Source organism: Heterodontus francisci, chromosome 10 (assembly GCF_036365525.1).
Source record: "Heterodontus francisci isolate sHetFra1 chromosome 10, sHetFra1.hap1, whole genome shotgun sequence".
Taxonomy (NCBI): domain Eukaryota; kingdom Metazoa; phylum Chordata; class Chondrichthyes; order Heterodontiformes; family Heterodontidae; genus Heterodontus; species Heterodontus francisci.
The window spans coordinates 10,552,154-10,567,467 of record NC_090380.1 but is presented as its reverse complement, the minus strand read 5'-3'; the positions used below and the strand labels follow the sequence as shown (position 1 = coordinate 10,567,467).

Below are 15,314 nucleotides of genomic sequence, written 5' to 3'. Positions count from 1 at the left end.
TAATAGAGAGTTTAACAAGTAGAAATGGTTCACTGATAGAAGACACTCGAGGTAAGAATATGACAGAGATTTAAATGGCTGTAATCCACTTCAAAGCTGAAGACATTTTCTAAAGAAATAACCAAAAAAGAATTTAGAGATGTAAATTTGAAGTCAAGAGCAGCAGTGAAAAACGTGGCCAGCTAGTAGGTTCAATAACTATTGAAGAGACTGGGAAGCTGGTCCAAAAGCTGTAGGTCGTTAAAGGATGTGAAAGTGTGATGCAATTCCAATCACCATGACGACAGTTACAATGACATACAAGAACATCATTGGTGATTTAGCTCAGGTAACTAGGATCCAGGAGCTTGTTCTTCTAAAGATAAAGTCAAAAGGATAATGGTTTTTGAATTGATTGTAAATTTAAAAAGTGAATGTCAGCCCAGAAAGGATCCTTCATGTACACCTGGCACTGGCTGAAACTGCATGACTGTGCAGCAACCCGAAAGTCCCCACGTAGGCCGTGCACAAGTCGTCCCCTTTACGTTACCACACATGCGCGATCATGCAAAAAGATTTAAAGACGCCGTGCACTTAAATACCCATGCAAGCAAAAATAATGAGAGGGAATGTTGGTCAGGATGATGTGTGTTGCCTAGTGAGATGATACAGACAATGACTGAATAAATGAATAATGAAATGCTAACATTTCAGTATAAGCTACTTTCTGAAGTATCGTGTTATTTATGGATCCAAGAAACACAAAGGCAAATCTATAATGGCAAACCAACAGTTGCCATAATAAAAGCCTGACAGAATCCATTGCTACCACTAGATTGGTACAACAGAGCAAAATATATCGGCTTAAAATCAAAGACAATAGTCGTGCAAACAATAGTGTGCAAAGGGAGCAATTAAAAATAAGAATAAATGTTTAAAGTGATTGTACCAAGCTTCCAATCATAGCATAATTGCAGTTTTTAAAAAACTATTATTATTTAAAAGGTGAAATTATCCTGTCATGTCCTCTCTTGGTAACAGTAATAGCGGTTTCTGGAAAACTTAAAGGATCACATTTCCAATTTATTGGTAACTGAGTGTTATATAGTTTGTCAATCAAAGGCTCCATTTTAATCTGTTACACTGTAAAGTTACTGCAGCTGTTAAAAACCATAGACTGAATTACTGAAATGCAGTGTCTGTTTAATTGCAGCAATCCATGTGGTTAGATCTCCTCCTTTACTTCAGTGTGTTTCAGCATTCAACAGTTTTAAGACTACAGGTGTAAATTCCTAAAATAACAAAGGGAGAGATTATATGTTCAGTCCTTTTAAGTCAGTAAAAATCTAAAATTTTCAGTATTTAAAATCTTATTGATCTTAAATGCTTTGAAAACAAAACATGACATTGAAATCTCAAGTCAAGCACTTTCTGCTTTCAACTGTCAAGCTGTCAGTCAACTGTAATAGTTTAGTTTAGAGATACAGCACTGAAACAGGCCCTTCGGCCCACCGAGTCTGTGCCAACCATCAACCACCCATTTATACTAATCCTACTCTAACTCCATATTCCTACCACTGTCCCTATATTTCCCTACCACCTACCTATACTAGGAGCAATTTATAATGGCCAATTTACCTATCAACCTGCAAATCTTTGGCTGTGGGAGGAAACCGGAGCACCCGGAGGAAACCCACGTAGACACAGGGAGAACTTGCAAACTCCACACAGGCAGTACCCAGAATTGAACCCAGGTCACTGGAGCTGTGAGGCTGCGGTGCTAACCACTGCGCCACTGTGCCGCCCTTGGTGGATTAGTGAATTAGCTTTATAGAAACATAGAAAATAGGAGCAGGAGTAGGCCATTCGGCCCTTCGATCATGGCTGATCATCCAACTCAGTAGCCTGTTCCTGCTTTCCCCCCATATCCTTTGATCCCTTTAGACCCAAGAACTATATCTAACTCCTTTTTGAAAACATACCATGTTTTGGCCTCAACTGCTTTCTGTGGTAGTGAATTCCACAGGCTCACCACTCTCTGGGTGAAGAAATTTCTCCTCATCTCAGTCCTGAAAGGTTTACCTCGTATCCTTAGACTATGACCCCTGGTTCTGGACTCCCCCACCATCGGGAACATCCTTCCTGCATCTACCCTGTCAAGTCCTGTTGGAATTTTATAGGTTTCTATGAGATCCTCCGTCACTCTTTTGAACCCCAGCGAATATAATCCTAGCCGACTCAATCTCTCCTCATACGTCAGTCCCGCAATCCCAGGAATCAGCCTGGTAAACTTTCACTTATCTCGGACTGATTAATAAATAAACTTTTGATGTCACAATGCAAGAAATAAATCTTCAATGATATGACAGAAATAATTCCAGTAATAAACATAAATGTACCTTATTCTCTTTGTGTCTGCATGCAACAACAGCTAGGATAAGAGAAGTCAGGAAAAGCAAGATTCCAATCCACAGGATAACATAAGGAATGTAGGTCACTATATTCATTTTATGAAGTGCTGCTTTTAGTTTGGTTGCTGATTTGTCATCAATTAAAGCGTTCTAGTAGACAAATGGCAGAAAAGTACAACACAACATCACTCTTCCGTGAAAGAGGCTACATTATCTCTTTTACCAAATGCCAACCTTGGCTTAATATAAAAGCAAAATACTGCAAATGCTGGAAATCTGAAATAAAACCAAAAAGTGCTGGAAATACTCAGCAGGTCTGGCAGCATCAGTGGAGAGAGAAGCAGAGTTAACGTTTCAGGTCTGTGACTCTTCATGACCAACCTTGGCTTGCCTTGATTCCAGGTTTACATTTTTAGTTCTCCATCAGTAGTTGGGTGGATCTTGGCTGTGCAATTTTAAACACCGACTACAAACCACTGGGACTATGATCTGTCCAAGATGAAGTCACACCTATGCAAATCTATGCACTTATTCAGGCCCTTTGCATGAACTTTACATGAATGGGCTCAGCCATTTCAGACTGAGCTGTGGAAAAGTCTCTTGACTCAGAGGATTGTGAAGTTTTGGAATTCTCTACCGTGGATGCTTAATGTTGAATGTATTCAAGACGGAGGCTGATAGATTTTTGGAAACTAGACACAGAGCCTTTTCTTGATAGTCGGTTTATTCACAGAATGCAGCATTACATATCTCTGCCTCCTACTTATTCCCCTGTCCCCCAACAGGCTCTCTTTATATCCACTCTGTGTCCTTAACTAAATAATGCCCTTCACCTGCGTGTCTTTAACAACATTATTAACCTACCATTAACAATGGGGAGAGTGCGGGAAGGTGTACCTGAGGTAGAAGATTAACCATGATCTTATTGAATAATGGAGTAGACATGAAGGACCAAATGGCCTACTCCAGCTCCTTTTTTTTTAGTTCTTATGTTGTCTAACAGCTGGAGCCATTTTGCCTTTCACAGTGCACATCATATAGGGTTTAAAGTTACAGTTAGTACTGAGGGAGTACTGCACTGTCAGAGGTCCATCAGACGCGATGGTAAATCTGTCCTCTCAGGTGAAACTATTTGAAGAGAAGAGGAGCACACTCCAGTGTCCGGGCTAATATTTATCCTCATCCAGCATCACCTGAATATAAATGATCTAGTCATGATCTCACTGCTGTTTGTGGCTGCTCTGTTTCCTACATTACAACAGTGACTACATTTCAAAACACTTTATTGGGTGTGGAAGTGCTTTGGGATGTCCAGAAGTCATGAAAGGTGCTATATAAATGCAAATCTTTCACCTTGTTTTAACAGTCTCGGCCAATCAATCCTCCCCATATTTATACAAAAGAGTTCCTCAAAGGCAGCATCTCTCGGCATTCTGAGCTCAAATTATAAGTATAAGACACTAGTTCAGCCTCAGCTGGAGTATTGCATCCAGTTCTGGGCGCCACACTTTAGGAAAGACGTGAGGGCAGTGGAGAGAGTGCAGAAAAGATTCATGAGAATGGTTCCAGGGATGAGGAATTTCAGTTATGAAGATAGATTGGAGAAGTTAGGACTGTTTTCCTTGGAGAAGAGAAGGCTGAGAGGTGATGTGATAGAGTTATTTAAAATCATGAGGGGTCTAGACAGAGTAGATAGAGAGAAACTGTTCCCACTTGTGAAAGGATCAAGAACGAGAGGGCACAGATTTAAAGTATTTGGTAAGAGAAGCAAAAGTGACATGAGGAAGTGGTTAAGGTCTGGAATGGTTAGCGAGTGGTTAAGGTCTGGAATGATCTGCCTGAGAATGTGGTGGAGGCAGGTTCAATTGAAGCATTCAAAAGGGAATTAGACAGTTATATGAAAAGGAAGAATGTGCAGGGTTATGGGGAGAAGGCGGGGGAATGGAACTGAGGGAGTTGTTCTTTCAGAGAGCTAGTGCGGACACAATGGGCTGAATGGCCTCCTTCTGCACTGTAACAATTCTGTGATTTTGTGATTCTGTGACACAGACAGCAGTTCAAGGAGACCATCCATCAATTCATAAGCAGATGTCACAAGAAAGGAAAAGACTGTGATTTCTCAGGAGTGGATTTATCCAAAAGGATAATGGTCATTGCACCTACTCCATAGTAGCTTTTCAGAAAGGAAAAGACTGTGATTTCTCAGGAGTGGATTTATCCAAAAGGATAATGGTCATTGCACCTACTCCATAGTAGCTTTTCAGAAAGAGCTTTTAGACAAAGACGAAGAGTATGACATCGAAAGTCGCCTGAGAGAAGGCAGCAAGTTGGAGGCTATAGCTGCAAGCAGGTGGTGCATAAGAGCACTTGGAGCTACAACCATAGGAGAGGTAACCAGGTCACCCCAGCAAGGCAAGATATGTGGCAAGTGTGGTCTGATACACCGACCAAGAAATTTTCCAGCTTACATGGACAACTGTTAGGTGTGTGGCAAGAAAGTGCAAGGCTATGCAGGAGGTCTGGTAATAGAAAATTGGCCAGAAATCACAGCAGGCCACAACCTAACAAAATACCTTGTGTGAGGAACAGAGATGCATTTGTAAGAGGCCAATCCAAATGCAGACATGTGCACAAAATAGATAGGGAGATGAGTAACAAAGAGAGCTCTGATGGTGAACAAGCTTTCCAAACAGTAGCAATTGCACACCAGATGGACACAGTTACACATACATCACCATTGGCATCATATGCCCAGAGAAGACTGGACAACACAAAGTGTAGCTCAAGGTCGACACAGGGGCAAGTGCAAATATTTTGCTATTGAGAATACTGAAGAACATGTACCTGGCAAGATGGGAAGCAATGATACAACCTACAAACGCAAGACTCACGTTGTACAATGGTACTCCAATTCAATGTAAGGGAAAACTAAAACTGGAATGTAGGTATGGAAACTCTTCATGGTCACAGCAAATATTCTACATTGTCGACACTAATTGTCCAGCAGTTGTAAGGCTTTGAATGGTGACAATCTATGAGATCAGCAGTGTGCCAAGGACAGACGTCCAAAACAGATGTGATCCCATTGAATCCATACAAGACTTACAAAGAACGGATACAGTGGGAAGTTTCAAAGGAGTAGCTTCTCTGCATGTGAGAGGATGCCGTTCCTTCTGTAGATCCACCAAGGAAATGTCGTGTCCATATCAAGGATAAACTCAAAGCCAAGCTGGATACTATGGAGAGATAAGGAATTATTCAGGCTGTTCAGCAGCACACAGATTGGAACAGTTCTGCAACAGTGGTGATTAAAAAAGACAGCAACACCAGAGTATGTTTGGACCCTAGAAGACTGAACTGGGCATTAAAACAATGTTCTCATAAAATCTCCACCTTGGAGGAACTGAATCTAAAGTTCACAGTGCTAGATTCCTTTCAAAGCTAGATGCAAAGCACGGATACTGGTCGGTCCATCTCTCTGAAAGTTTACAGGAGTTAATGACTTTCAGGTCTCCATTTGGAAGATATTGTATTTTGCACCTACTGTTTGGTCTACCAGTAAGCCAGGATTTATTTCGACAACATGTGGATCATATCACGGAAAATGTTCCAGGGTGTGTCTGTGTTGCAGACGATATAGCAGTGATGAGCAGCACAAAAGAGGAGCACGACAGGAATCTGGACATCCTCATACAAACTGCCAGAAAGGAAAGCCTTGTATTGAACAGCAAGAAATGTACCATTAACTTGAGTCACATCAACGTATTCACATCAATCTACTCTGATATAGGCATAAGACCGAATTCCAGCAAAGTAGAGGATATCCAGTCTATGCCTAGTCCACAAGACAAAGAAGACTTATGGAAGATGTCTTAGCCGATTAAATTTCCTAGCTCCCCACATCTCAAACTTTTCAGAGAAGTCTTCATCTCTACAGGAACTTTTTAGAAAGGGTAAGCTTTACCAGTCGCAAGAGGACCATCAGTGTGCATTTGATTTGTTGAAGCAAGTACTGTTAACAGAGGCATGCTCTCAGTATTATGACCACAATAAGGATACCATTTGTGATGTAGATGCTTCATTGAAAAGCCTGGAGCATGCTTTCTGCAAGATGGTCATTCGATTGCTTTTGTATCAAAGTGATTGTCACCCATGCAGGCAAATTATTCCAACATAGAAAGGGAAACACTAACTCTGGTATTCGGAATCGCCAAGTTTCACATTTATCTTTTTGGGAAGCATTTCATAGTTGAGACGGATCGCAAACTATTGGCCATGATAGAGCAAAAACTGCTCACCAGCAAGTCTCCTTGACTACAGCGGCTACTAATCAAAGTGCAAGGATATGACTGTGAGATCAGATAGAAACCAAGAAATCTTTTGGTGGCCTCAGACACCCGTAGCAGATTACCCAATCCCAGAAAGTGTGAAGACATTCCATTAGACCCCCAGGTTGATGGAGTCGACACAGAACTGGAAGATGTATACTAGAAAGATTTGATGCAGTTTGGACAATGGAAGTGTAAGGAATTACAAGAAGAATGTTCCAAAGACCCAGTTTTCAAGGAGTTTTGGCAACTAATTGGCAAAAGATGGCCTGGCACTATACAAGACACTACAGAACTCAGAATCTTTTGGCCATTCCGAAGAGTGTTGAGGGTTTCTACTGGTGTGATCTTTATGGGAACAAAGGTGCAATTCCCCAAATGCTTCAGCTTGACATTGTGTCACAGTTGTACCAAAGTCATGTGGATGTTGAGAAGTCCAGAAGATCTGCACATGAAACAGTCTACCGACCGGGAATTAACAGTGACATCGAGTGAGCAGGACAGGTAAATGATGCATGACAAGGGCATCAACCAAGCCAGCATAAAGAGCCACTTCTTCTGCATGAAGATCTGTCACATCCCTGGACAAGGATAGCCACAGACCTCTTCTCTGTTAAAGGTGATGATTATCTATTACTAACTGACTACTTCTCCAAAATTCCCATAATCCGCCAATTGAGGGACAGGTTGAGCCAGTCAGTTGCTAACACTATCAGCATAATATTCATCTGAGTGGCCCCTGGAGGAGATATTATTGAACAATGGACTGCAGTATACCGCCAAACCGTTTGAAGATATGTGATAGAAATGGGTAGTGAACTATGTTACATCATCACTGCATTACCCCAGGTTGAATGGCCTAGCTGAAAGAATGGTACAGACAGTCAAGTCACTGATTGTTAAGTGTTGAGAAACCAAACAGGATCTACATGTTACACCTAAGAGCAACACCAATTGGCACAGGATTACCATCAGCTGTGGAAATTATATTTGGAAGACAAATTATGATGACTCTTCCAAATCATCACTTCATCAAAACAGGACAAACTGATAGAGACACAAGAGATGAAAGTTGTGCATGACAAACACACAGATGTGGAATTACCACCATTACAGATTTAACGGAAGATCAGAGTGATCCATCCACAGGAGGAACCTGGTTTCCCAAAATCGGCAGTGGGCCAAGGCCGTATGAAGTTACCACCCCTAATGGAGCAATACTAAGGAGAAACAAATGTCAGCTGAGGGAGCTAGCTAACAGCATTGTGCCTGACAACCCGATTGCTACGAGAACATGTTTACATTCCAATCCACAGAACGTAGTGAAGAAGAGCGAGGAGTATAATGCTCAAGCACAGGATGACTGTCAGAACACACACACACACAGGTCAACAGAAAAAAGTTGACAAGTTGAGTTCTCCGCCAAGCTACACAGTAACAAGATCAGGTTGAGTCAGTGGACCACTTGTACATTTTAGAGACGCTTGAGATTTGGTGCATATGTAAATATTGTTCAAAACTGTTCTCTTTCATTGTGTACATAGCTTATCTTTTATGTGTTTCCATTTAAGCAAAGGGGGATGTTGTAATATCACTAACAGTTTGAGTGCTTCACACAAATGATGATGACAACCAACAAGTGACGGTTTAGTTGGAGTCGTGTTAGTCAGCTAGTCACACGTGTATTATATCTTGCAAACTTGAAACTTAACAATGAAAAACCCACTATTTAATTACCATTCAGCTCAAGATTATTTGGTACATTATTGCTGAAGAAAGCAATAACACAATAGGTGGTGGGGTGTCCAGCAGCAACAGTGGTAGAGAAGAGTCCAGGAGTTACAGCAGCAGCAGTGGTAGAGGGGAGTCCAGGGGTTACAGCAGTAGCAGTGGTAGAGGGGGGTCCGGGAGTTACAGCAGTAGCAGTGGTAGAGGGGGGTCCAGGGGTTACAGCAGTAGCAGTGGTAGAGGGGGTTCCAGGGGTTACAGCAGCAGCAGTGGTAGAGGAGGGTCCAGGAGTTACAGCAGCAGCAGTGGTAGAGGGGGTTCCAGGGGTTACAGCAGCAGCAGTGGTAGAGGAGGGTCCAGGGGTTACAGCAGCAGCAGTGGTAGAGGAGGGTCCAGGAGTTACAGCAGCAGTGGTAGAGGGGGTTCCAGGGGTTACAGCAGCAGCAGTGGTAGAGGAGGGTCCAGGAGTTACAGCAGCAGCAGTGGTAGAGGGGGTTCCAGGGCTTACAGCAGCAGCAGTGGTAGAGGAGGGTCCAGGGGTTACAGCAGCAGCAGTGGTAGAGGGGAGTCCAGGGGTTACAGCAGCAGCAGTGGTAGAGGAGGGTCCAGGGGTTACAGCAGCAGCAGTGGTAGAGGAGGGTCCAGGAGTTACAGCAGCAGCAGTCGTAGAGGGGAGTCCAGGAGTTACAGCAGCAGCAGTGGTAGAGGGGGGTCCAGGGGTTACAGCAGCAGCAGTGGTAGAGGGGGATCCAGGAGTTACAGCAGCAGCAGTGGTAGAGGGGGGTCCAGGAGTTACAGCAGCAGCAGTGGTAGAGGGGGGTCCAGGGGTTACAGCAGCAGCAGTGGTAGAGGGGGTCCAGGAGTTACAGCAGCAGCAGTGGTAGAGGGGGGTCCAGGGGTTACAGCAGCAGCAATGGTAGAGGGGGGTCCAGCAGTTACAGCAGTAGCAGTGGTGAAGGAGGGGGTCCTGGGTTTACAGCAGCAGCAGCATTTGTAGAGAGCTGGTGGGCCCAGGGGTAACAGCAGCAGAGCACTCCTGCAGCATTCCAATTTACTGCATCATTGAAAGGCAGCTGCACAAACCAGGCTGGCCGTGATTTAAAGTCGGTGCCAGCACCTGTGTTTTTGTCAGCTGGCGACACCATCAACACCTTGTAGGCTGCCCCCATCCTTCAATAGGACGGGCCCCACGCCTCAGGTATGATAATTGGCTGCCTGCCACGTGACCGCGGTCGGCCAGCTGCACATGGGACATGCAGAAACAGCACCTGCTTCTGGTGTCACTGGGAGGACCTGTGACGGGCTGACAAAATTCAGCCTGTGATGTTAAATTTGTACAGGATCCTGGTCAGGTAATAGTTCTGATCTCCATAAAGTGGACGTGGGTGGCACAGTGGTGCAGTGGGTAGCACCGCAGGCTCACAGCTCCAGTGACCCGGGTTTGATTCTGGGTACTGCCTGTGCAGAGTTTGCAAGTTCTCCCTGTGACTGCATGGGTTTCCTCTGAGTCCTCTGAGCCCACAGCCAAAGACCTGTGAGCTGATAAGTAAATCAGCTATTGTAAAAAAAAAAATTGCCCCTAGTGTGGGTAGGGGATGTGAGAGGGAAAATGGGATTAATGTAGGATTAGTATAAATGGGTGGTTGAAGGTCAGCACAGATTTGGTGGGCCGAAGGGCCTGTTTTGGTGCTGTATCTCTCTATGACATTGAAGCACTGGACGAAGATCACAGAAGGATGGTACCAGAACTGAGCGATTACAGCTATTGGGGAGAAATGAACATGCTGGGGGTTTTCTCCTTTGGAAGAGAGTAGACTTGAGGTGAGCTGATGGAGCTCTTTAAAATTGTGAATAATTTGAAAAAGATGGATTTGGAGAGAATTTTTCCACTTGTTGGAGAATCCAAACTCAAGGGCCATAAATACAATATCGGCAGGAGGCACCTCAACAGGACTGGGAACAAAGTGATCAAGGGGTGGTTCACTATTGTGGTTGAGGAGGGTTTAAACTAAATTGGCAGGGGGATGGGCACCTGCATATAGAAGTAGAAAAGGGGAATAAGGTGCACAAAGGAGTGAGATTGTTGGATAGCATTAGAGAAGGAAGTAGTACCATATTAAATATAGGCAAGTTAAGAAGGACTCTGAAGAATACAAAGACAGGTTTGCAATGCATGTAAATGCGGTGAATAAGGTTGGTGGGCTACAAGCACAAATAGCCATGTGGGAATATGATGTGGTGGCAATAAGAGAACGTGGCTTAAAAATGGTGAGATAAAAGCAAAATACTGCAGATGCTGGAAATCTGAAATAAAAACAAGAAACGCTGAAAATACTCAACAGGTCTGGCAGCATCTGTGTCGAGAGAAGCAGAGTTTACGTTTCAGGTCAGTGACTCTCCATCAGAACTGGCAAAGGTTAGAGGGGGTGGGGCAAGAGATAACAAAAGGGAAGGTGTTGATAGAACGGGTCACAGAGAATAACTGACCAGAAGATCATAGAGGAAAGGCAAATGGCATGTTAATGGTGTGCAGAAAAATAAAGCATTAGTGAAGAGAGGGTGTTAATGGACAGAAAAGTGAACAGCCCTGGCCTAAAGCACAACCATGAAAAAAACAGTGGGCAGGCACATAGTAAGAAAAATGAATGATGAAACAAACTAAAATAAAATAAAAGAAAAAGAAAAAAGAAAAAGAAAAAAAAAACTGAAACTAAAAAAGGGGGGCTTGTCATGCTCTGAAATTATTGAATTCAGTCTTCAGTCTGGCAGGCTGTGGCATGCCTAATCGGTAGATGAGATGCTGATCCTCGAGCTTGCGTTGATGTTCACTGGAACACTGCAGCAATCCCAGGACAGAGATGTGAGCATGAGAGCAGGGGGGTGTGTTGAAATGGCAAGCAACCGGAAGCTCGGGGTCATGCTTACAGACTGAGTGGAGGTGTTCCGCAATGCGGTCACCCAGTCTGTGTTTGGTCTCCCCAATGTAGGGGAGACCACATTGTGAGCAGCGAATACAGTAAACTAAATTGAAAGAAGTATGAGTAAATTGCTGCTTCACCTGAAAGGAGTGTTTGGGGCCTTGGATAGTGAGGAGAGAGGAGGTATTACACCTCCTGCAATTGCATGGGAAGGTGCCGTGGGAAGGGTGCGAGGTGTTGGGGGTAATGAGGAGTGGGCCAGGGTGTCACGGAGGGAACAATCCCTTCGCAATGCTGACAGGGGATGGGAGGAGAGGGGAAGATGCTTTTGGTAGTGGCATCACGCTGGAGGTGGCGGAAATGGCGGAGGATGATTTTTGAAATGTGTTCAGGAGGACTTCCTTGACCGGTATGTTCTCAGTCTAACTAGGAAGGAGGTAATTCTGGATCTGGTGCTGAGAAATTAGGTGGGCCAGTGGACCAAGAGTCTGTGGGGGAACAACTTGGGTAACAGTGATCATTGTATCATAAAGTTTAGATTAGTAATGAAAAAAAGCAAGGAACAATCTTAGAACTTCTGAATTGGAAGAGAGCTAACTTCAGTAGGATGAGTGGGGGATCTAGCCAGTAAAATGGAAGCAAGAAAAACTAATGTAACAATGGTTATTCTTTAAGGAGGAAGTGTTTCAAGTACAGGCTAGGGACATTGCAACAAGAGTGAAAGGCAGGGGAACTGAAGCCAGGGCTCCTTGGATGACGAGGGAGATAGAGAACATCATGAAACCAAAAAAAAGAGGACATATGATGCCTGTTAGGTGAATTCTTCAAGTAAGAACCAGGTCAAATTCAATAAGTTGAGAGGAAGTGAAGAGGGAAATAAGACTGACAAAGAGAATATGAGAATAGAATGGCAGTCAACATGAAAGAGAATCCAAAAATCTTCTACCAGCATGTAAATAGTAAGAGGCAGGATAGGTGCTATTAGGGACAAAAGGGTGATATAGGCCGAGAGGTGCAGGGCAAGGCTAGGATACTTAATTAGTAATTTGTATTGGTGTTTGCTGAGGAAGAAGATGCTGACAAATTATCAGTAGAAGCAGAAATGGTGGAGGCACGAGATAGGCTGAAAATAGATCGGCAGGATGTACAGGAAAGGCTGGCTATGCTTAGAGTGGGTGTGTGGCCTGATCCGAATGGTTTGCATTCCAGGTTACTAAAGGAAGTTGGGGTGGAGATAGTGGAAGGGCTTGCTATAATCTTCCAATCTTCCCTGGATACGAGGGAGGTGCCAGAGGACTGGAGAGTGGCAAATGTGACACCTTTATTCAAGAAAGGACAGTCCTAGCAACTACAGGCCAGTTAGTTTAACATCAGAAACAAAAACAAGAAATGCTGGATTCACTCAGCAGGTCTGGCAGCATCTGTGGAAAGAGAAGCAGAGTTAACGTTTCGGGTCAGTGACCCTTCTTCGTAACATCAGTGGTGGGTAAGGTTTTAGAAACAATGAATCAGGAAAAAAATCAACAGGCACTTAGAGAGGTTTGAGTTAATTAAGGAGAGCGAGCATGGATTTGTAAAAGGCAGATCATGCTTGACTGATCTAATTGATTTTTTTGCTGAAGTAACAGAGAGGGTTGATAAAGGGAAAGCAGTGGATGTTGTCTTTATGGATTTAAAGGAAGAGTTGAACAAAGTGTCACATAAAAGGTTGGTTAACAAAACTGAGGCTCATGGAATAGAAGGGTCAGTGAATAAAAAAATTGTCTTCAGGACAGAAAACAGCGACTAGTGGTAAATGATTGTTTTTCAGACTGGAGGAATATAGACAGTGGTGTTTCCCAAGGGTCAGTGCTCGGACCATTGCTTTTTCGATATATATGACTGACTTAGATATTGGAATACAAAGTAAAATGTCTAAATTTTCTGATGACACCAAATTTGGAGGTATGGCAAACAGTGAGGATGATACAAACCGCCTGCAACAGGACATAGATAGGCGAGCAGAATGGGCAGACAAGTGGCAGATAGAATTTAAAACAGAGAAGTGTGAGGTGATACATTTTGACAGAAGGGATAGGGTAAGGCAATCTTAATACTTAATGGCGCTGTTCTATGTATCATGGCAACAGTCAGCTTTGCCTCCTTGTTGATACAAAAATTTGTCACTACCCTTACCAACCATGTACCCAACAAATCAGACTTGGATTAGACAAAATTCCTCCAACTGAAACACCAATAAAGTATAAGCTATTGATTTTGCTTCTCCAGCCTCCAGCCTTGTTCCCACTGCTGCCACATCAGATTGAGTTAGGGACAGTGGAATATTCCTATGCTGCTTGATCCTAATTTTAGCATTGTTTCCCACATTAGCTGTGTCACAAAGAATGCTTTCTTCCACCTTTGTAGCTGTGCCCCATATTACCCCTTCTGCTGCCAAAACCCCAGTCCAGAACTTTGTCATCTTGAGTTTTGACTTCTCCAGCACTCTCTCCAGCTGAAGCACCCATAAGTTTCAACTCACTCCTAATTCCTCAGCTTCACCTGCACTAACTCCATGGCTCTTCAAGCTCCACTGCTTTCCCAAGCTCCAGCAAGTGGCTTCCATGAGGAGTGCTTTAGCAATGCAAACTGTGGTTAAATTAATAATTGTGTTGTGTTTTTAAAAAATGCTGCTTAAAAATTGACACCAAATTGTCAATGACACTCAGAAAGACATAGAATATCAAGCTTGGGAAATGGACATGAAAGCTGTCACGTTCGTTCAGTATGTTTAACATGCAACCTAAAAAATCATGTAACCTACCTCATTTAAATAGATAATGGGTAAAATCATTGTCCTTATTTTCCCAGTTTGGCTGTAAACAAATATATTGAAAATGATGCATTAGAATACCTGGTGCTAAATATTTGTGACAATCTATTGCATGTAAGAAGCTGTTCACAATTTATATTAATGATTCAGAATTTGGAATCAACAACACAATTTCTAACTTTGCAAATGACACCAAATCGGAAGGGATAGTTAATACTGCGGAGGACTGCAACAATTTACAAGAAAACATTGATAAATTTGCAGAATGGACATATAATTGGCAACATAGATAAATGTGAGATATTACATTTCTGTAAGAAAAATAAAGAGTCCACATTTGAAGAATAAGAATCTAAATGGGATCGAGAAGCAACGGGATCTGGGAGTACAAATACACAAATCATTAAAAGTTGCGATGCAAGTTAAAAAACAAACCAAGCACTAGCGTTTATTTCTAGAGGGATAGAATGGAAAAGAAGTTATGCTAAACTTATATGGAACCCTGGTTAGACAATACCCGGAGTACTGTATACAATTCTGGTCACCATAATATCAATAGGATATTGAGTCACTCTATAGAGAGGGCGCAAAAAAGATTTACAAGAATGATACTTGAACAGTGAGGTTATACCCATCAGGAAAGAGTGAACGGGCTCCGGTGCACTGGTGGGAAGTGATCAAGGCGAACATTAAGAAGTTCTTTATCTTCAAAGGTGTTCAGAGGGCGAGAGAGAGACAGAGGGTAATGTCCCGACTCCAGAAAAGAATGCAAAATCTGCTCCAGCTGCAGTCGATGGGGGTGGAGGTCAAGGAGGATCTCCAAGAGGTGAAGAGCCAGCAGGCCTCGTTCTTTCCCACGGAGGCCTCCAAGATCATCTTCCGGTCCAGAGTCCACTCTGTTGAGCAGGATGAGATGTGCTCGCGTTACTTCTTCCAAAAGGTACACAGAGACAGCTCTGTGATCAGCAGCCTGAAGGAAGAGGATGGCTCGGTAACGTCTTCGCAGTCTGACATACTCAGGATCAGCAAATCCTTTTATGCTGGGCAGTACGCCATGAAGCCCATGGACAGCAGAGCCTCCCAGTCCTTCCTGTCATCTATCACAGAGGTCTTAGATGACAGCATATGGGACAGTCTG

General features: G+C 43.3%; 1 protein-coding gene across 1 annotated transcript in view; it reads right to left on the bottom strand.

Annotated features, from left to right (window-relative positions):
- Positions 1 to 1,041: 1,041 nt before the first annotated feature.
- LOC137374287 (lysosome membrane protein 2-like) overlaps positions 1,042 to 15,314 on the bottom strand; it is a 142,686-nt gene continuing 128,413 nt past the window's right edge. The window contains exons 10-12 of the mRNA XM_068040093.1: positions 14,168 to 14,219; positions 2,379 to 2,540; positions 1,042 to 1,271 (exon numbers count right to left, since the gene is read on the bottom strand). Of these exons, the coding sequence (XP_067896194.1) occupies positions 1,224 to 1,271; positions 2,379 to 2,540; positions 14,168 to 14,219 (262 nt within the window). The 3' untranslated portion in view covers positions 1,042 to 1,223. The remainder of the gene's footprint in view (positions 1,272 to 2,378; positions 2,541 to 14,167; positions 14,220 to 15,314) is intronic.